Source organism: Corapipo altera, unplaced genomic scaffold, assembly GCF_003945725.1.
Source record: "Corapipo altera isolate COAL_440 unplaced genomic scaffold, ASM394572v1 22b, whole genome shotgun sequence".
Classification (NCBI taxonomy): domain Eukaryota; kingdom Metazoa; phylum Chordata; class Aves; order Passeriformes; family Pipridae; genus Corapipo; species Corapipo altera.
In genome coordinates this window covers 11,522,120-11,543,942 of record NW_020884876.1, presented here as the reverse complement: position 1 = coordinate 11,543,942, position 21,823 = coordinate 11,522,120, and the positions used below count along the sequence as shown (strand labels likewise).

The following is a 21,823-nucleotide window of genomic DNA, read 5'->3' as shown; positions in this document are numbered from 1 at the left end:
AATTATGCAGAACACAAATATAAAAAGGCCCATTGTTAGCTTCAATATCAATCACTTTCTCTGAATAAAGAATTTTTTGTTTGTCCTTTTCATGCTTCACTGAACTTTTTCCAAATCTTTCTTTGTTGTACCTGTAGTTGTTGCTTTGACATGAAATAGAGTACTTTGAAATTAAAATAACTAATGCTGAACAGGAAAAATAATAATTGCTGTGATTACGGATTTTCTCAAAGTGATGTTTACCTTTTTGTATGATAGTATCATCATTAAGATTTGCCTTGATTAGTCAGCTATAAGTCTCAAAATGTCTTGAATAATTTTATTGCCTGCTTAAGAAAACAATACATTCAGTACAATTAATATATTTTGTATAAGTAAGTTTTATCTCAGAAATCATCTGTAATTTGTAACTAAATATTTCTTCAAGGAATGTTTTCCCTTTTACTCATCTTGATGTGTTATGAGTAAAAGCTGTAGAATTCTGCCCTTTCAATGTAACTTTAATAAAAAACACATATTGCAAGAATACTATTGGAGAAATAAAACTTTCATCTGTTTGAGATGACTTGTGTAATACTTGTCTAATTAAGGAGGAGCAAGACTTGGTAATACAGTAAAACCTGAGTAAGGTAGTGTGTGGATTTTAGGAAGGGGTTTTCTGTTTACAGCTTAACATAAAAATTTAATCTGCATTGTAAGGGTTCTTCAGTTTTATTGCACACTGCCTCTGAATACTAGGCCTCTGGCTAAAGGGTTAGAGAAGGTTACACTCCTTTCATGAACTAAGAATTTAGCTTCTTTTAGTGTTAATGCACAGAGCTTCGTCCTCAACATACAACTATGGCATAAGTCTAGGAATGGCTTTGTGTGCCTCCAGAGGGAATTTATTTCTGACCTGTCACAGTTTGTACATGTATTTTCTAACAGGCATAATAATAATAATTTAGTATCAGCAAGAATTTTAATATCAGTAAGTGCATTCAAAAGTAAGGTACAATGGACTTGTGATTAGCATAAAGACATTATGCTACTTTACACTACTGAAAAAGAAAGCTGTACATTTTTTTTTCGCATGTAGAGGCTTCCAGTTGCTGAAGTCTTTTATTGGAGAGAAATTATAACCTCACACTCTTCTGGTCTGTTCATAATTTACGAGGAAAGTTACCAACAAGAATGCTGTCCCTGGTAGTGATTCTTTGTTGTGTCTGTAAGCTATTGGTAAATGTTACTAACAGTTATAAGGATTTTAACAATTTAAATTTTTCAATTTCAGATTTTGAACAGTGCTTGATTTGTCTTTCCTGAATGTATCCTGAACATCTTTACAATGTAAATTAAGCCTTCCTAATCTATTAAAAAGAAATTTATTAGCTGCAGTAGTAGATAAGAATCCAGAAAAAAATTGAAAATGTCAAAAGATGAATTCAAAAATTATTTGTGACCAGATGAATTTACACCATCACAATTAGGGTAAAAATTTCTGTTTCAAATAAGGTATTACACAAAACCTATTCTATCATGAATAGATAAATAGAATAACAAGGACTATAATTACTCCTGTCTTTGGTCTATTCATTGTTCACCTAAAATCTGAGGGTAGATAAGCTTAGCATCAATACCTGAAAGACTGTCAAGTTGGAATTTCATGGCTGAGATAGGAAGACATGCCAAATCACCAATCTGTGACACTGCATAACCTATCAAAAGTCATATTTGAGTCAGAAACTCAAATATTATGTTACATCAAGCTGAAGCCTTTAACAATGGGATATACATGTTAAAGAGTAAGAAGCAGCCCAGCACAGACAAGACAAGATGCAACTTCTAGAGATCAGCACCCACATCCTAAATTCCAAACAAAAAGGTAAGAATGTTGTTCAGTGCTGCCCTCTATGATCTGGAAAGAAAATGCAAAATCATTGATGGTTTAAAACTAAGAAATACAAAAGGAATTGGCAGAGGTATAAATACTAATGATGTCAAGAAAATAACCTCTTTCTTAAGTTAAGTAGAACAATTTAAAACAATCTGAGAAAGTACATTAAGAGATATATGAACTGGGAATCTGGGCAGAGTTGAAGTAAAGAGTTGTGTCTGAAAAAGGATTCAGAATTCATGTTGAGCAGCTCAACACTATGATGGTAAAGTTCTCACTGCACTACTGTGTAATCCAGCGGTGTGGAAAGATTGAAAGAATGAGTAGAAGCGTGAAGGTCACTCATTACTTTATATGATATTAATGAGACCGGTTCTGGGACGTTGCATCAAATTCCATATCCAAGTTTTAAAAGGACATTAAAGCATTAGGAAAGGTACTGAACAAAGCCACTAAGCCATGACCTGAAAGTTAGGGAAATTTGCTTCAAGTAAGAGACTTTCAGAGCTTAATCTGCTTTTATCAAAAGTTTATCAAAAAAGAAGATTGAAAAAAATAGCATGACTGAAGTGTATAAATACCTCAAAGAGCAGAAAGTGCTGGACACTTATCTAAAGAAGAAAGGCAGAAGAAAAATCAATGAGAGACAGACAAATTCAAATGGGAATTTTTATACACACTAACAATAAAGATCAACCTGTATCAGCCAAGACAATACAGTTTTCTGGAAGAAACAGCTTAGCAAAATATAAGGTATTGTGTTTCATATAAGGCTAGCTTGGTGAAAAGGAATGAGCTATAATATATAGAAAAACAGGCTAAATTCAGAGTAAACATTACAAATCTCTTGTAGAAATCTTCAAACTGTCAAAAGACACTAGATGGATTTCAGGAGCTTAGGGCAGGGGAGAAATGGGCATAGTTCCAAGTATGAAATGGTGTCTTCTCAGGGTCCTTCTATGCAGGGACTGGGTTGCAGGCTTGCAGTAGCCTGTACTGTAACCTGTAATCAGGGTTGCAAGTTACGTGTTGTAGTGTTGGCTTGTTTTGCTCAATTCCTTTCACAGTTGGGTATTTGACTTACAAAGCAGTTGTATGAGCATCAGCTCCTTGCACAGTATGGAATTAATGTCCAGAATGGAAACTGCACTTTAACTGCCCATAAACTACACACAACTTAAAAACTCAGAGGCGGACAACTAGGAAAAAGTGAGCTAATGTTCTATCTATGACATGGACCTGCAAAGAATAAAGAATTTTAAGCTAAATTATAATGTCAGCATGAAAGATAATGGATTTGAAGTGTCCAGGAATATATTTAGATCAAAATGAAAAGGCTTTCAACCACTGAAACACTTCAGGAATAGTTCAAAATTTTAAGCTGAGATAGAAAAGCCCTGGGTGTTTCAAAAAGGAGCTAGGTCTTAGGATTCTGTGACATGGATGACTGTGATTGCAGGTAATGGAACTCAGTTCTTTAATCCTCAGCTGAGAATATGTTTACATCATTATTGATTCTTATGTTTTATTTCCTGCTACTACAGAAGTCTGAAAAAAAAGTATGTAGTTAACACAGCAGCCATAGCATCAACATCTACAGAATTTCAATGGGAGGTCTCATCTAGCAACTGGCAATTTAGCTACCAAGATGGGTCATGAATCTGAGCTCCTGAAATGTCTTTTTAAAGTAGGCATCTTTGTAAGAGAAAACTTCTTTCCTCCCTTCCTCCAAAATGAAATAAGAAGAACTCTTTGCAGGGAATTTTACAGTCTTCACAAATGTTTCCTTTCTAAAACACCTAAAACTGTAAAAATCAGATTGCTTTCCCGTGTCTTTTTTTTTTTTTATTTTGAAGAATCACTCTGTTCTACTCAGAAGTTGTCTCTTTTCTATCTATCCTAAACTTCTACACATTTTTACCAAAGCACAAATGAAGGAAAGGAACTTTATATATGAAAGTGCTTTGTATAAGATTTATTTTAAAACTTATATTTTCAAAGGCAACTTCAATCCTACTGCTTTGATACTTTTGCATCATGTATGTACTGCAGAAAGTTCTGATTTTCACTGATTTCTCTCTTTTCAACACTTCACCTTCAAGGTGGGTTCTTAAAAACTGCTTTCAGTATGTGGTTTCAGCCTTAAAAAATATATCTATTTGTTTGAAAATACTGAAAAAAAGAAATAATGGACTATTGTCAACATTTGTAAAAGAAGGCTTGTGTCTCTCCAGAAGGGCTAAATAAGAATAGTATAGAAAGGGAAGGAAGAAATTGCATCTTACACCATTTGCTGAGTCTTCTTGTTGCAGCTACAAGCTGCAGAGATATAGCAAAAATATGGTGTACTGTAATTTTACCTTCTACTGTAAAGTTCCCAGAAAGAAGTTTCCAAGTCCAAGTTAGGACAGTATGCTAATTTATCCCAATTATTCTGAGAGTAGTCTCCAGAGTCTCACTGACTTACTTTTGAATATAACTGACACAAATTATCTTTGAATTATATGGTAAGTTAATTTTCTTCCTTCCATAGATAAACTGCATATTTTATCTTGAATGATCTTACATTAACACCAAGTTACTGTCATATTTTGCTTGCTGATTTTTCTCATCAGATCATAAATTACTTCTTTCATCTTAAAAACAATCCAGACAGGTAGAAGGTTTGCATTTCATCTTAAAATGCATACTTCAGTGCTGCTATATGCATTGTGATGGTCCAGTAGCTCTTTTATTTCGTTACTTAACTTATTCTCTCAGACAGCAAGTGTGACCAAACCCCTGGAGCAATTGGATGTTGTGTTTGTGGTCCATGCTCTCCAGCTGAAGTTTGAATGTTTTTAATGCTCTTTATATTAAAATGGTTCAAAGAGAAGCTCAAAGAAATCAATTACGCTCTCATAAGGAAAGGAAAAACTGCAGCCAATATGCACTTAGTTGCGTCTCTCAAACAGCACTACACAAAAACATTCAGTAAATAATTAGTAAACTAATTATTTTAGTTAATTATTTTAGTTCATTATTTAATTAATGAATTAATTATTCATTAATTCGCCAATAATAGGTGAATTAATCTCATGACTACTCCCCTTGATTCTGTAACTGTAAGTAATGGTGATAGAATTCATCAATTTTAAAAACAAAAATTATTCAGTGTAACCATGTCATTAACAAGGCCTGCTAAAAGGAAATGGTCCTCAAATTGGTAGTGATGGATTATCTGACAGTGCCTTGCATTTTGAAAATTGTAGCAATAAGATTTTGTGGTATGATGAAAGTCTTTAAATCCTCTTCTGAGCAATATAGATCTTCATAAAATATATTTGGTAAAATTAATGGGAAAAGCAAATAGTAAGTTTGATGAGGTCAAAGCATAGGAAGTTTATTTTGTAAAGGGAATGTCTTTTATTATCTGATCTACTAATTAAAATAAGTAAAGGACCAACAAGATCAGAATTTATACTAAGTAGAATTTGCACACATTATTTAAGAGCTGTACATAAACCTGACAAAAACACTTTTTAGACAGAAGAATGTTCAAGTGCATGACAGCTGAAAATCAAAAATAAAAAACATTAACAAGAATATTTACTGAAGTCCTCAAGGCTGTCCAGAGTAACATGTTTACCTTGTTTTTACAAAAATAAATCCTGCTTTTTTTAGAAAGACAAAAACTGCCTTAAATTTTACACTAAAACAATATAATACATCAGTGTAAAGCAATACTAATTTGTTTGATTTTTGTGGATAATAAAACATCTGTGTCACGCTATATAACTGAACATATGCACTTTAATGAGAAACTGCAAAAATTTGGAACAACCTTAGCTTTATCCCCAGAGGTTCGACAAGACCAAGTGCTGGGTCCTGTACTTTGGCCGCAACAACCCCATGCAACCCTACAGGCTGGGGACAGAGTGGTTGGAGAGCAACCAGGCAGAAAGGGACCTGGAGGTACTGATTGACAGGAAGCTGAACATGAGCCAGCAGTGTGCCCAGGTGGCCAAGAAGGCCAATGGCATCCTGGTCTATATCCACAATAGTGTGGCCAGTAGGACCACGGAAGTGATTCTTCCTCTACGGCAGTGGTGAGGCCACACCTTGAGTATGGTGTTCGGTTCTGAGCCCCTCAATTTAGGAAGGATGTTGAGGTACTGGAGCGTGTCCAAAGTAGGGCAACAAGACTGGGGAAGGGTCTGGAATGCAAGTTCTGTGAGGAGTGGCTGAGGGAGCTGGGGTTGTTTAGCCTGGAGAGGAGGAGGCTCAGGGGAGACCTTGTTCTCTACAACTACCTGAGAGGAGGTTGTAGCCAAGTGGGGGTTAGTCTCTTCTCCCAGGAAATTAGCAATAGAACAAGAGGACACAGTCTGAAGCTGCGCCAGGGGAGGTTTAGGTTAGACATTAAGTTCTTCAAAGAAAGAGTGATTGAGCATTGGAATGGGATGCCCAGGGACATGGTGGAGGTGGTGGAGTCACCGTCCCTGGAGGTGTTTAAGGAAAGACTCAATGCGGTACTTAGTGCCATGATCTAGTCGACAAGGTGGTTTTGGTTCATAGGCTGCGCTCGATGATCTCAGGGGTCTTTTCCAGCCTAACAGATTCAGTGATTCTTTTGAGGTGTAATGTGTTTAAACTGACTACCTGAGATAGTTTTGTGAGAAAAGAAATACAATTCTCTCTTTTATTGCAATAAACAACTTTAAATTTTGAAAGCCTTGAAGACGAGGCAAATATTGTGGAATGGGAGTTCAGAAGGAAGGATAAATATTTTTGTAGCAAATATTTTTAAAAATTTCAATATATTTTAAACCAATCTCTTTATTGAAAGTAAAAATTCTTCATAGGAAAAAAAAGATGAATAGACTTGTCTTTTTGGAGGCCATCCATTAACAAAATTTATTCATAAAAATTCAGGGCCATTCTGGAAAGCCAGGATCTGTGTCAGAGGATCCAATCTGCATGGATCAAGTACTGAAAGTGACAGAATCAGCTGTCACTGCTGTCCCATTCTAGCTCACACAGAGAGAGTTTCTTTTAAGAAACAAAACAAAACCAAAAAATCCTCTCCTTCTCTGAATTATCCATTGGAAGACTCAAGCTCTCTACATTATCTGTGTTGTGATCATTACCTTCTTCAAGGTTCGTATATGGAGATTATATTTCCTTCCAACTCTATTGTATTCCAGCATGAAAATAATTCTGCTTGAATTATGCTTTATTGGTGAATAAATTACTTTCATTCTGAGGGACCAAAAAAAAAAAAAAAAGTTTCCTATGGGGAAAGAATAGTGGAAGAGGGTGGCATGTAATAAAACCAAAGATAGTAAATGAAGGAGAAAGAATTAAGTTTGTGATGTGTTAAAAAGACTGATACTTAACATGCTTTTCCCTTTATTTCTGATAAAACTGACAATAATATGTTTCTTGCTAATTAAAGATGAAATCTCTCTTATTTGTTAGAGGTCATGAAGTTGAAAGTTCCTAATGCAATGAAAATGTAGATTTTCATATCCTGCAATGTTTTAGATAATAATAGTTTTATCAGATCATAAAAAACACAGAACTCTCAACTCATGCTTGCTAGAGAAAAGACTGTCATTTCAACTAAGAGGAGCAGAAGCATTGTATGACCAAGATTTTAAAGGAGTATTTTCTAAGCAAAATCCTCAAGAGAATTTTAAATATTTTGTGTAATGATTTAGATTTTCTGCTGATTTTTCACAGTTTTAGATTTTTCTAGTTGTCCTTTTATCCTCTTATTTTGACTAAGTGCAAATGGTCAGATTAATTTTTTGGTATAATGCTACAGAGATAAGTAGAGTTATATCAGGACACATTTTTCAGCCAAAGTAATATTTTTTATGTGCAACAAGCAACAAATTTCTATTTTAAGTTCACTAATTATCCATTCTTTATTTTTTAGTGATTATAAATGAAAGGTACATGAAATATATATGGGATTGCATTTCAATGCAACTATTAAAAAATGTTTTCTTTCAGGTTTGAATAAAATTAATTTTTCTATTTCAGCCACAAAATTAACATTAAATTTTAGTGATCTTTGTAACCTAGGTGATGGTTACAAGCCTTATTTTAGGATGTTTCTGATATCTTTATGGTGTCAATTTTTTTTCCTTTTATTAATACAGCTGAGAATTCCTCCAGCTCTACAGTCTTCCTCCAGTCATGTTGGTCATGGAAATAAATTAGTTTTTTGAAGTAAATGTGTTTACTTTATGCAAAGACGTGTTTACATAAAGTACATAAACTGTGTACTATAGTTTCAAAAAGCTTTGCATCTCTTTGTAATGTTTTGGGTTTTCTTAACAGAGAGAAAAATAGAAGATGATTGGGTTTTAAGTCTTCTGATTAAGTCATTTTGAAATGATCACCATTCTACAGGTCAGAGGGCAGATAAGTTTAAGTTCATATACATTTGGTTTTGTTCGTGACTTGGTACATATATATAAGCACAAAACTTTACTACTTCCTTCTTTAGGAAAAAAATCTCTTAGGGTAAAGGAAGAAAATTAATTTGTCAACATCCTTCATAATCCTTGTGGGCAAAGCTTTCTATGATAATTAAGATACGGTTTCAAGAAATGAGAGGTTTTATCTGTAGTTTTGCTTTCTTGTTTAAGACAAGGGTTTTTTTGCCAATTTCAGCCATGCAGCATGTGAATTAATACATTTTATGAATTATGACTCTATTCTGAATATTCATTCATTGTTTTCCCAGAAGCCCCTACTTAATAGTCTTTTTTACCTGTTGTATAGACTATTTTTATAAATGCTCTAAACTCAGGTCTTAGCTTCTTGCTATTTCTGAATTTACTCAATCTACTTTTTTTTTGGGGGGGGAAGCTGACTCAAACAGGAGCAGAGAATATTTCAAATATTCAAATTCTGATAAATCACTTGGTTTCCCAAAGAACTACTAAATCGGTTTAGGTTTTGACAATCTTAACTTTCAGTTAAAGATAGTGAGATTTTCCTCACATTCAAATAACTTATTTCCTTTTTTTTTTTTAGTTAGATAGTACTTGGCTAAGATAAGGCAATATTTTTGAAAATAGAAACTGTGAACCACTTATTTATAGAAGTCTGAGCATTACTATCTCGCTATAAAGAATAATTTGTGTATTAACTGAATAATAGAGAAAAGTTATTGGAATAATGGATAGATTGCAAAATTACCAAGTAAAAAAATTTCTGACTATTATATTTTATTACAGCAACTATCCTTCTATAAAAGCTGTCAGAATTGAACAATTACGTTTATTTTCATGATTAATGAATGATTCCTCTAACCAAATGAACTTGTGAAGGAACTGACTGGTATCTTTCACCACCATAGTAAATTGTAATTCGACTGATGACAATGAGGCAACACCAGAATGAAAGGTGAATTGATACAAATGAGACTTTTGACTGGCTAAAAACCGCAAACTATTGTTTCTCTAGGCAAATTTTTCTTAAGTCTAGGAGCAAACTGTGAATTCTGCGAACAGATTTCTACAGGTTAGAGCTGCTTCTGTATTTTGAATACATCTCAAAATATTCTTTAAATTGTAAAGCTGCATATTACCGTGTTTTCTAGTTCTAATGGATTTTTCTAATATTGTGGCATTGCTCCATCAGCTTTGCATCTACTGGGTTGCTGCACTCTCACTCAATATAAACAGGAACAGTGTGTCCACTAAAGTGTACATCTGTAGAAAAGGGATATTTCTTGTTATCATAATTTATGACCAATTAGAAAAAGTATCCCATTTCTCTTTTGTCTAGTTTTGCTTTAAAAATCCACTTTTATGAGTTGTAAGCCATAACCAAAACTGAAAATGAGTTCTTTCCAATGTCTCTTCTCAATTTTTACTATTCATAAAAATCTTCACAGAAAATCTTACAATAGAATGAAATGTTTGAGGTTTACCAAAGGTAGATACAAAATTGATTTTGAATTAAAACCTCAGGTTTGTGAAGACGAGAACAATTCAATTAAACATTGTTCTGTTTGTCTTAGGGAAGCTCCGCTTGTATCAGTCCTGTATCTTGAATGAGTATGTCAGATGACTCTTTAGAAGATTACACTTTTTCTCCAAAATAAGTTTGACAAGACATAAGTTCAGTTAGAGAAAGCTGAATATAGCCTGAAAAGTCACTCTATAAAGTTTTTTTCCAAAACACTTCTCATGAAATTGTTTATTTTGATTAGCAAGCTAATTACAGTGTAGATCTGTGTTATTACTATTAATTTAGAAGTTTCACTTCAGATAAATTTTTTCTATTTGAAAAAATACTGTTTTCTTGAAACATAGTTCTACAGAAACATATCTGTTTCAATGTCGTTTTGTGAAATGATGGCAGACTTGGGTGGAATATTATTCAGTGTCCTTCCTGTTTTTTCTGCCGCAATCTGTTCTCTAATGTCAGTGGGAACTGAAGTTGGGATTTTGGCTTCTAATTTTTTAAAACTCTGAACATCCCTACGGAATTAGCAGAGATTTTTCCTGCTTTCTGCAACTTAAACTTCTTTTTATGCATTGAAAAAGCAAGAAAATCTTTACAGAGCTTTGGAATTTTTTGTGAGACAGGAATGGTAATGTTCAATCAGCTGTGTTAATTTATGTAAGATACGTGGATTAAATAATTTTTCCTGTTTATTAATTCTATCCAGGATCAACACTATAATAAATCAGTATAAGACTTTCTTTAACAAACAACAGAGTTGAGCTTCAGGGTGATGATGAGAGTGACAGAATTCATGCCACATGATGACAGAACCCAGTGTTCCTAATGCATGCACTGAAGCATATTCCTTACGGAATAAGTCAGAGAAAATAGTGTGAAGGTTAAAAAAAAACAGTGCTGCTAGCCTTTCCTGCTTCTACCAAAATTATCGTGGTCCACTACATGCATTCTCTTTCATGTACAGAAAGTGGTGTTTAAACATCCCCTCAGATACATCCCCTCAGATACATATTTAGTCGTTGCTGTTCTAGTCTTCATTATGCCAGTATCCTCTTAGTTATCATCTCAGTCTTCTAAGCTTTGTGTAAAGAACTGAAAATAAGCTGAGTGAAGGAAAGATCATGGCCTGCACTGATCCCCTATTGCCCCTGTAAATCCTACACCAGCTGAGCAAGGGACTTCATGGGATCCAGGTAGAGTATCCCGTCCCCTTTCCTGGATGATCATGAAGGCAATGACAACCCCCCCCCCCCCCCCCCAAACAGTACTGCAACCTTTATTATGTTCAATACATGTCCAGAAGAAATTATCCCTGTCAAAAAGGATGAAAAAGGGCATTCTGTTAACTATTATTTAGAGAATCTGAACAAATGCCTTTATGCTCACATTTTGATTACAGATGAAAATTTCAGCAATCCAAGATCCAAAAATATGTGTAGAGGGAGAAAAAAACCAGGTAAAGAGATAGAGATATTCTGAGTGTTCATTTGTACAGTGAGATTTTGGGATAAGTTTTGGAGATAAAATTGTTAAAATTTTATAACATGTATATGGAGAAACTTACAAAGTGCATTTTTAATTCCAGTTCTCCACTGTACTGTACTTTCTGTAATCATAGATTACTCTCTTAAGTGGGGGCACTTCATTTTCTGTAGTAAAAATTTGCAATATGTTCAAAATGATTGACTATCAATCTTTGGTGTGCAAAAACTGAGGGAAACTAGAAGATACTTTATTTTTACTTTAACTCTTGCAAATTAAGAGTTTAAGCAAATGCTGATAATTTTTTTTTAAAGAAACAAAACAAAAACAAAACCTAAAACTTTCCATAAAGGATTTTTTGTAACAGTATAAAGTAATTAAAAATCTCACTATGTCTTTTATGGGGTGTAGTCCAGATATGACTGAAATCTACCCACTTTCAATTTGGTTCTAATACTGCTGAATCAGAGGTAATGAATCTGACCTGACAGCATCAGGGAAAACATTTCACGGATGGACATCCCTTCATAGAAAAGCTATATAGATGCTTAGGCACAGAATTAACATTTATCATAGAATACTGGAGTTACCCATAATTTAACTGTGTGAAGTCAGTGCTTTAGTCACGATAGATTTCAAAGCTTTTATTTTTCCCAGCAACTTACAACTTTGTGGTTTTTATTCTATTTATCTAGTAGAACATTCTTAGTCGGCAGATATGTTGCTCAGAAAAATGGAAGTTGGTCCTTGCTGATGGATATATCTTAGCCTACACATGCCCAGAGCATGGACTCTACTGTACATTACTGAATATAATAGAGGACAGTGAAATTTTGAATATTTTTTGAAATTAAAAATCTTATCAGGAAAAAGCTCAGGATCTTTTTAATAATTGAGCCCACTGTATCCCAGAACAGTATAAACCAACTTTTCACAAAATAGTCTCTAAGCTCTGCAGTCACCCACCAAGATGTAAAGTCATAACAGTTTAAAAAAACCCAAACAAATATCAACCTTTTGATAAAACATGTTGGTATAGCTGTATTAACTAGGTATTTCTGCTGAGTGAAATTAAAATTAGTTAAAGTTAATTGTTGGTAAAAATCATAGAAAATTGTAAACAGCCAATTTTCTAGGAATTCATCTGTGAAATTACATATTCTGGTACTTGTGGATCCTCAGCAATGCTATTTAGGATTACATTAGATTTATATTTTACCTTTCAAAATTCAGAAAGGGAAAATGTGTTAATAATGTATTTTAAAAGGAACTGGAGACAGACTCTAGACATAGTGGAGTTTTACACAAACTGTAGAGAGTATATGAAGGCTTGGGCAATGGTGTAATGGGAAGCACAATCCAGTACCTTTTTTAGATTAATCGTATTTATATATCTATTTTATATCAAAGAGGGAATGCAACAAGGAGCAAATTATTAAAACAGTAAGTTATGTATTTGTAACCACAGCTTGAATTTTAATGAGGAAGAGGAAAAAAATAGGTTTGCCTTTTTAAATGTCATAGCTGTTACTGATTTTGTTTATGATACCCTTCCTAAGTTAGTTTTAACTGTAAAAATCACATGCAGTTTAATAGCAATTAACCTCAAAGTTTGAGGCAATTTAGTACTCCTGTGTTCGACTCTATAGTTTCACTAAAAGAGCCTTAGGGTAATTAGCTGGCTTGCTGTTTCCCATAACCATTGATTTGTATTAATCTGTAGCCCCACCACTTGTGCAGCTCCACTATTTCAACAGCACCATAAGTGACCACATGACTTTGTCAGGCCAGAACCTTCTTGAAATTTTCTTCCTTTTCTGTGGTCTCAAACTGTTTCTCTCAGAAACTGCATTTTGCTAATGTTTCATGTCACCAGAAAGAAACTTCAGTAATAACATTATTGAAGAGGACTGATTTTTCTTAGGGAAGTTCCTACCTGGAAATACCCTCGACCTTCCTTGCTGTCCCCATGCATTTTGTATATCAGGGGTAAGTTCAGAGACATAACAGGGTGGTATGTGGTATAGAAAAAATAAATAAAAAATTGTGGAATGTGAAGTCACTGTTCCCGGAGGTATTAAGACTGGATGTGAAACTTAGTGCCATTATCTAGTTGACACAGTGGAGTTCAGTCATAGGTCGGATTTGATGATCTCAGAGGTCTTTTCCAATCTAATTGAATCTGTGATTCTGTTCGTTATGTAGAAAGTTCGGTTCAGTGTAGATCAATATCATTACCCTGTTTGCTGTTGTATTCAACAACATGTGTGTTGGAGCAATTAATTAGACATCTGACTGGAAAAGTAATAATGAAATGCGTCCTTTTATAATTTTATAAACACATACTGTCTATTTTTTTTTTATCTTTTTCCTCTCTTTCTTTTTATCCTCACTGCTCTACCATTTCCATTGACACAGGTTTGAAGAAATCAGTCAGAAGGAATCATATTGCTTTGGAAGCCATAAAAAATAGTGGATTGTGCTAGGAAAAAAGTAGTCTTACAGATTCTCACTTTCTTTTCTCTTGACTTTACTGTGCAGGCTGTTCTGCTGCCTGATGCTCTTCTCATTATTCTGTTTTGGTCCTACATTCCTGTTAAACATAGTTTTTAGCTGTGTCTTTTCCTGCTCTCTGAGATAATTCCTTTCTGCTGGTGGTTGATATCTCTAAAAAGGTGCCTTCATCTATTCATGATGCCTACATAGTAGTGAAAGTGATACCTTCTATTTCCTATCTCCCTTAACTGATTCTTTCAATAAACATCATGAAGATCAGTAGGAAAAACAATAAAGAGGACAAGAAGCAACACACACAAGGGCTCTTCATCATTCAGTACTTGAGAAAAGCTGATTTGCAGGAATAATTCCCTATAGGTATTATTACATAATACTCAGTAAGGTCATTTGAAGCTTGTATTCTGAATCTGTTAAAATGAGAAGCTCTAATCTTGTAAAAATTTTCATTCTCTTTGATTGTCATGATTCCTAGGATGCCTGAACAAGACTAATCTGATAGAGGAGCTATTACATTTATCATCATACAGAAGCACAGCACTTATCTCACAGTATTACTTGCTTTCAGTTGTTGTTAGCAGCAGTTGGCTAGGAATGAATTAGGAGAGGTTGAAAAGTAAGAAAACATCATTAGCACTCTAAGAATTGAAAGACTCATGGTTTTAACTGAAATTTCTTTGTTATTTAATTTTCTTCCAGTTTATAGTATTAAAAACCAAAAAAATATACATATTATTCTTTCTCAAAATTATAAACATGGTAGTCACTTAGAAAACTAGCTTAATTTTTATAGAAATAAGGAACAGATAGTGAAAGTTCTGATCAAATTTGTACTCATGACAAAACTCCTAATTGATACAAACGGATTTCAGTCTTTTCACTGGAACAGTTGAAATACAAGAGAATTAGAATTACATATTCTTGGTCACAAGACCCCCACTTCATTTTTGTCTCAGTCTTGGAAAGTACAATGCCTCCATATGGGTATATGCAAGGGAACCCTGATGGTCTCCTCCTAATGTTTTATAAGTGTCCTCCGTCACAGGGGTTTGACTACTCGGGTTCAGTGCGAACTCTAGGAGTGCAGCAGCGTAGATTTGAAACAGAGCTGTGTGTATTGTTTGAATTGTAGAATCCTCAGCAGGGTTCACCTATCTTCTCTCAGGACCTGTTCCTTTTTTCCATGTTTGGTTTACACTTTTTTTTTTTTTTTTACCCTCCAGAGTGCTGGAGAGATGCTCTTGGTCTCTGCATGAGCTAGTGTCCAAGTATACTTTCACCCAGACTTGTACCTTCATAATTTTGATCCTGAACCTGGTCTGCTGACCTGACTCTTTGGCTTTGACCTTGGACCTACCTCTTAACTACCAACTTTGCCGATCAATCTGGACTGCTGTTTGAACTGTTCTTCTCCTGCACAGGTGCTGTGCAACTGCAAACTTTTTTGGTAGGATCCTGCTCCTTCCTGACTTACTGTAAGTCTCAAGTCCTAGCTCACCTACCCTTCCCTTGCTACTCTCTGAGACATGTTAAATCTTTTTCATTAGGACCTGGAGTCTGTCAACTGATTTATTTCACAGAAACCATATTTAAAATTGAGTCTGAACTGACAATGAAAATACTGTACCTCAGTGCTCTCATCTTGAATGAATAGATTTTCTTTCACACACTTTTATTCCTGTCCTGATTTTAACAGACACTTTTATTTCTTGAGTAGTACTGTAGGTATAATTTTTAGCATATTAATAATCAACTGAAGTCTCATTACAACACCTGAAAATCTTTATTTTCAAAGATATTTGTGATGCTATGTTGGATTTAATAGCTTTTGGCTGATTTTTTTTTCTCTTTTGTTATTTGAAGGCACTAATGCTGACTTAAAGGATAAGGACTTCTGCTTCTTAAAGCTATTCACCTGAAATCAATTTACAATGAAATGCAGGAACAATTTCAAAATCAGTTAACTGTAAATTCAGATATGCCCCAGAGTTAGGTTGCGTGGAGGTTTTTTTCCACAAGAATCTGGTTTCAAAGAGCAATTAGCTATGTCTGTGATACTGTTTCTCCAACGTAAGGCCAGTGGAGTATTAAAAAGAGCAAAGCAAAAGGAAATAACCTAATTGTAGTGTGATTCTTGATCTATATTAATATAGATAACTAAAGAAAGATGACATAGGGAGAATCTATTTTGCATTTCCACAGTGCCACCTACCTTTTCACCCTGTGCTTTCCCTATACACAGGTCTACATATAAAATAGATGTACTACATCCTTTAAAGAGAAAACAAGTCCCTGGCAAGTCCCTGACAGAGTAGATCTAAGAGACCCAGTGCTGCTGCCCATGCAAGTTCGTGACCTGTTATAAAACTGTTTGACTCACAAATATGATATTTGTGTCGACTCTACAAATAAGATCTTGCTTTCATTATGATCTCTTGGAATCCAGATAAATCCAGAGGGTTTTTTGTTAACACTATTACTTTACTCAGAAGAATACTCAGTCTTAGATATTATCATAAATTCAAACTATATCTCAGAAGTGGTTTTTCTTCTTTGGTAGTGAATTAAAGCTATTTTTAGGTTACATTAAATTATTTTCCCTAGGTTTTACCCTCTTTTTTACATCTCCACTCTCTTAGTATCACACTGGAGTTTGGACTGGCAGTCCTTAATAAGCAACATTTTTTTAAATTTTGGATCTGATCATAGCTTTTCTCCCTGTCCTAAAAGACATTGCATAAACCAGACTGCTGTGTGCTTTCACCACTGTTTTCCACGTTTAAAATCTATTAATATATTATCAATAACTGTGTTATTCACCTATGACATAGTAGTACAAACGTACGATATTATAAAAGACTATTAATAATCACTGAATCATTCAAGTTGGAAAAGACCTCACTGAGGTCACTGAGTCTAACCTTTGACTGAACACCACCATGTCAACTGGACCATAGCACTAAGTGCCATTTTTAATTGTTTCTTGAACACTTACAGGGATGGTGACTCCACCACCTCCCTGGGCAGCCTATTCCAATGCTTGGTAACACTTTCGGTTAAGAAATCCTTCCCGATGTCCAATTTGACCCTTCCCTGGTACAGCTTGAGGCCGTTTCCTCTTGTCCTGTCACTAGTAGCCTGGGAGAAGAGGCTGACCCCCACCTTGCTACAGCCTCCTTTCAGGTAGCTGTGGAGGGCAATAAAGTCTTCCCTGAGCTTCCTTTTCTTCAGGCTACACAACCCCAGCTCCATCGGCCCTCCTCATATGACTTACTCTCTAGACCTTTCACCAACTTTGTTGTTCTTCTACTGTTTTATTCTTTCTACGATATCTTTCAGAAATCAAATTAATAATTAGATCCTACAATGAGCAATATACATCTTGTTTCATTCATTGCAATTTGAGGAGTCTTTTGATGTGGGATAAAAAATTATTTATTTTTTAAAAAAATAAATAATGTGCAGTTTCCTCTTTTGAAGCATGCCAATCTTAAGACTTTGCTCATTAAAGTAGCAAGCCTGTAACTTTATACAAAAAAAAATTCTTTTTAAATTTTATTTGAACTGCACTAAAAATAAAACTAAACATCTATCTTCATAGGCATATAATTTAAACAGTAATTTTAAATAGCCTCAGGGCTGTTGGACAAGTATTGAAAGCTTTTCCCCTTAGGTTCATCCAGTCTTCTCACACAGCCTTCTGCTTCTTAATGAAGATCAGAAAAGTTTCAACGTTGCATGATTTAAGAGAAGATAACATTATTTATTCCAAAATGCCTGAGCAAGTAAGAACTTAAGTTTTGACTGTTTCTAGAAATTCACAGCACATCCATCTTCTCATCAAGTATTATACAGGTGCTAAGGCTGGACTCTGGATGACTCACAGAGAGTGGAAACAGCATTCTACCAGCAGGAAAAGAACTAGAATTAATGGCTCCAGGAAACCTGAGAATTTTGCAGCTTTTAATATTTTTACTTTTTCCCCCCATTTTTTTCCATATTAAAGCATGGGGAAGACTAGTCTGTATCTTGAACTGACTCAGGTTTCTGCTGTATTATTGCTGGACCTAAAGGCATCAGCAGTCTCTATATAGAGATTGATATGAAACATATACATAGATTCAGAGCAGCTTTCTTAACTCTTTCTCAGTCTACATAGTCCTTGTGCACAGTAAGCGTGTTCATTGTGACCTAGTTTCTTAAAATCTCTTCCTTTTGGCACAATTGCAATAAAATCACATTATAAACTATTTATGTTGCGTATGTTGATACAAAGCAGGACATTAACTTAAACTCAAAAAGGAAAGATTTGTTATAAGCCTCTGATCACTTGTGAAGTGTGCCATCATTGTGGGGCACTACACTGTTAACTTTGTGGTTATAAATCCCTTACATGTATCCCCAAACTCTCAGAATTTAAGTTTATTTAATCTTTATTAAGCAACAGCAGGATTCTTAAAATAGTCTGGCATGTTTTATGCCATAGTTTATTTATTGTGATACAGAGCTAGAATATTTGTTGATAACAAGAATGGGTAACTGCATTAGCAGTGAATGCATGATTACATTGAAGACTGTTTCTTTACATGTGTGATTTTTCTTTATAAGTTTTCCCTCACTGAGACTCAAATTTATTTTAGTCTGCTATCACTAGACTTCCAGAGCTATGCATTTAAAGAATGCTTGAATTAATATAATAACATTACCTAGAAAGAGTGTGCTAGGCAGAAAGTAGAAAAAGCTGTATGAACCTCAGTCTTCTCCTGAGGTCATAATTTATGGATATGTTGCCATCTTTCATAATACAAATCTTAGACTGCTAGGAGCACAGCAAAAGCTTTCCCTCTCAACAGAAGTTTTGTAGACCATACCCTCTCTTCACTCAGCTAGTGTTTTTCTATATGACTTACCCAACCTGACTTGACCACTGATCAATCTGTGATTTTCCTTTTACTGAAAAGAACTGAGAGTAATAAGGAAGTTTTATATATTCTCAACTCAGATTATCTTCTGTAACTTTTACATATAGACACTTTGCACATGGAGAATTTTCAATACCATTGATGTTACAATTACTGTTAAAAACACCCATAAAATTCACAGATCATATCGGCAAACTCTAACTACGAGCAGGTGGAGGAAATACATAACCTCCTGCTTGCAAAATCCAAAAGTCGAGGCAGGTCAATGTTGCAAAACCATTTGCGAAGCGTGGACCCCATGCATTTAGTTTCCGTGACCACAACCTGGCTGCCGAAGGGAGCCGGGCGTTCGTGGTGAGGAAAGGCGGTGACCGCGGAGTCTTTCCGCGCCAGTCCCAGGCATTTCAGCTGCCCGAAAATCGGGAAGGCTGGACACCTTTACTTCCCCAAATAAAACAACTCACCTGAGAAGTAGCGCAGCTTCCCACAGATAAAAGCCCGAGACAGCCGCGCGGAGGTACCTAATCCGGGCCATGCTGCTCGCAGGCGCGGCGGACCCCGGGAGTGGTGCTGTCCGAGGCATCGGAGGGGCTCGGCGGCGCGGCTCGATGGGCGAGGGCGGCCGCGCGGCTCCCGCGGGAAGGCGGGCGGGCAGCGCCCCAGCACCCTGGAGAGCTCCGGCGGCTCCGCGCCCGCCGCCCGCCTAGTGCCCGGCGGCCCCCCACGCCCTCCCGCTGGGCCCCGCCGCTCCCGCCCCGCCGCTCCGCATCGCAGCCGAGCGGGAGCCTAATCCCAGCCGCGGCGGCGGCTCCGAGCCGCGGCGGCGGCGGGAGCCCCCGTGCCCGCCCACCTGCCCTCGGCTCCTGCCAACAGCCGGCACTCCGCCGCCGGACGCATCCCGGGCACGGGGCGAGCCGCGGCCCCGCGGCGGGAGGGCGGGCGGGAGGCAGGGCGGGGGATGCTGCGGCCGCCCCCCCGAGAGCGCGGCAGCCGCGGAGGCAGCGGGGAGGGACCGGGCACGGCACTGCGGCGAGGGGGCTCCCTGGAGGGGTGCCCCGGGCGGAGGCGTAAGGGAGAGCTCAGTTGCTCTGTGCTCAGAAGGGTCCCTGCCTGAGCACCTTCCCTCCGGCGGGAAGAAGGGTGACCGGGTCGATGCCTACACAGGGCAGCGACTGTCAAAAGGCCGGGATGAACTCACTGGACCTCAGGTGTCGGAAAGGACCGGTGAAAGAGTGGTGCTTCTGCTTTGCCTGTAGGGCTGATGGCGTGCTTTTTCTTAGGAAATGGATGAGCGAGGGAAGCCCATCTCTGTATTTCAGTACTTTGAAAGTACAGTGCTGATTGACGCAGGAAAAGTATATCCTGTTCTATTTGACTTTTTCAGAGAAGAATGATGATCTAGTGCCATAAGGTGGACTAGGAGGGAAACCCAAAGAGTTTGAAAGCTTAGCTGGAGAGGAGAGTGGATGGGGTTATGGGAAGGAACAAGGGAAGGAACCTTGTAAGAGGGAAACCAGAAAGTTACTTATGAGAAGAGGGAAGAACAGAGAATAATGTTACAAGTATGGGTGCCAGCAGGAAAGTGAGTCCAGAATCATGGAATATTCTGAGTTGGAAGGGACCCACAAGGAGCATCAAGTCCAACTCTTAAGTGAATGGTCCATATGGGGATCAAACCATGACCTTGGTCTTATCAGCTCTAACCATTTCATGCAAACCAGAAGCTACTTTCCTTAGAAAAGGGTAAGGCTTTAGGATTTGATTTGAGAAATATTGTTTGAGAAATTCTTGTGGGAATCTGTATGGTTTGTGAATGAAAGAAAATGAAAAATTTGTGAGGAAGGGCTACACCTGGAGAGGGACAGAAGAGGAAAATATGTATGAGATTGTAAAGTAAGGATGCTTTGTGTGAATCTGTAAAAAGTGACCTTCAAGCACCCACATCATGTCAAGAAGAGCCAATGGAAGGAGAAATCTGGCTGGGCATATTCCCCTCTCCTTAACTGCCTCAGTGTAATTTACTGGCTTGTTTTTTCCAGTAGCCACTAATTTGTGTCAGATAGCAGCCCCACTACTTGTGCAACTCCATTAATTGTGTAGCCCACATGATTTTCTCATGCTGGAGTCTTATTAAAACTATTGAAAAGCCATATAAAACAAAAGTACCAAAGAAGGAAGCAGATGTGGGAAAAGGTGAAGGTTCAGCAAGATAAGGTACATGAAGCAAAGTAAAAGAAACTGAAATTTGAGGGAAGGATAGTAACTTCATTAGAGAAAAAGGAAGATGGAAAGACAGAGAGTGCAATATAGATCAACTTTTAACACAGAATAGAAAAAAACAGAAAAGGAGATTAAAAGGTCATTTAGTAGAGAAGATGTAGGAAGGAAACTAGAAATGGGGATTTTGTGCATTCCTTATATCCAAGGATAGGGTGTGAGTTAGAAATAGGGTATTTAATTAGAAATTTTGAGAACAATCAGATATTCCACCTTCAGGTATATTCCCTCTTCTTTTCTATTTCTTTAAATTTTATTTCAAAAATATCCCACATGTAGTTTCACCTCAGTTCTTAACTTACATTTTCCCTTTCCACAATATCCTTATTATTTTTTTTAGCTCTTATTGTTCCAGCAGGTATTGCTGAATAATAACACCTGCCAAACAATTTAGAATCAGCTGGGATTTCTTTGTTAATACGTATCAAGTGTACAGCTGAAGAATGAACTAGAATATCACTAACTTATTTCCTCTGTACCCGAACTTTTTAAATTAGAAGTAGCTACATGAAAACAGGGATGCTTCAAGTTTCTAGGCCCACTTTGCAAAAAGTTTACTTTTTTTCTTGTTCTCCTTGTAGTCCTGGGTGGCAACAATGATCGTGAAAGGAACTTGTCTAAACGCTTAACAGAAAACATAATAATAAACAAACTAAAAAATCCTCTATTTACTCAAGGGCAGTCTGTCAATGCAGGTTGTAGTGGTTTGAACCTTGTTTTCCCCCAGAGGCTAAGAAAAGTGGTAACCCCCAGGGGTGGAAACCCCTGGAAGTTTTGAAGT

The 21,823-nt window shown here is 36.6% G+C and overlaps 1 protein-coding gene across 4 annotated transcripts in view; it reads right to left on the bottom strand.

The window, feature by feature from the left end:
- The window catches only part of GLRA3 (glycine receptor alpha 3), an 86,243-nt gene extending 66,656 nt beyond the window's left edge, over nucleotides 1–19,587 (bottom strand). For 3 of the 4 annotated variants that reach the window (XM_027636053.1, XM_027636054.1, XM_027636056.1), the window contains exon 1: nucleotides 19,230–19,587. In XM_027636053.1, the coding sequence (XP_027491854.1) occupies nucleotides 19,230–19,348 (119 nt within the window). In that variant the 5' untranslated portion in view covers nucleotides 19,349–19,587. The remainder of the gene's footprint in view (nucleotides 1–19,229) is intronic. The other variant, XM_027636057.1, reaches the window with a different exon arrangement.
- Nucleotides 19,588–21,823: the final 2,236 nt, after the last annotated feature.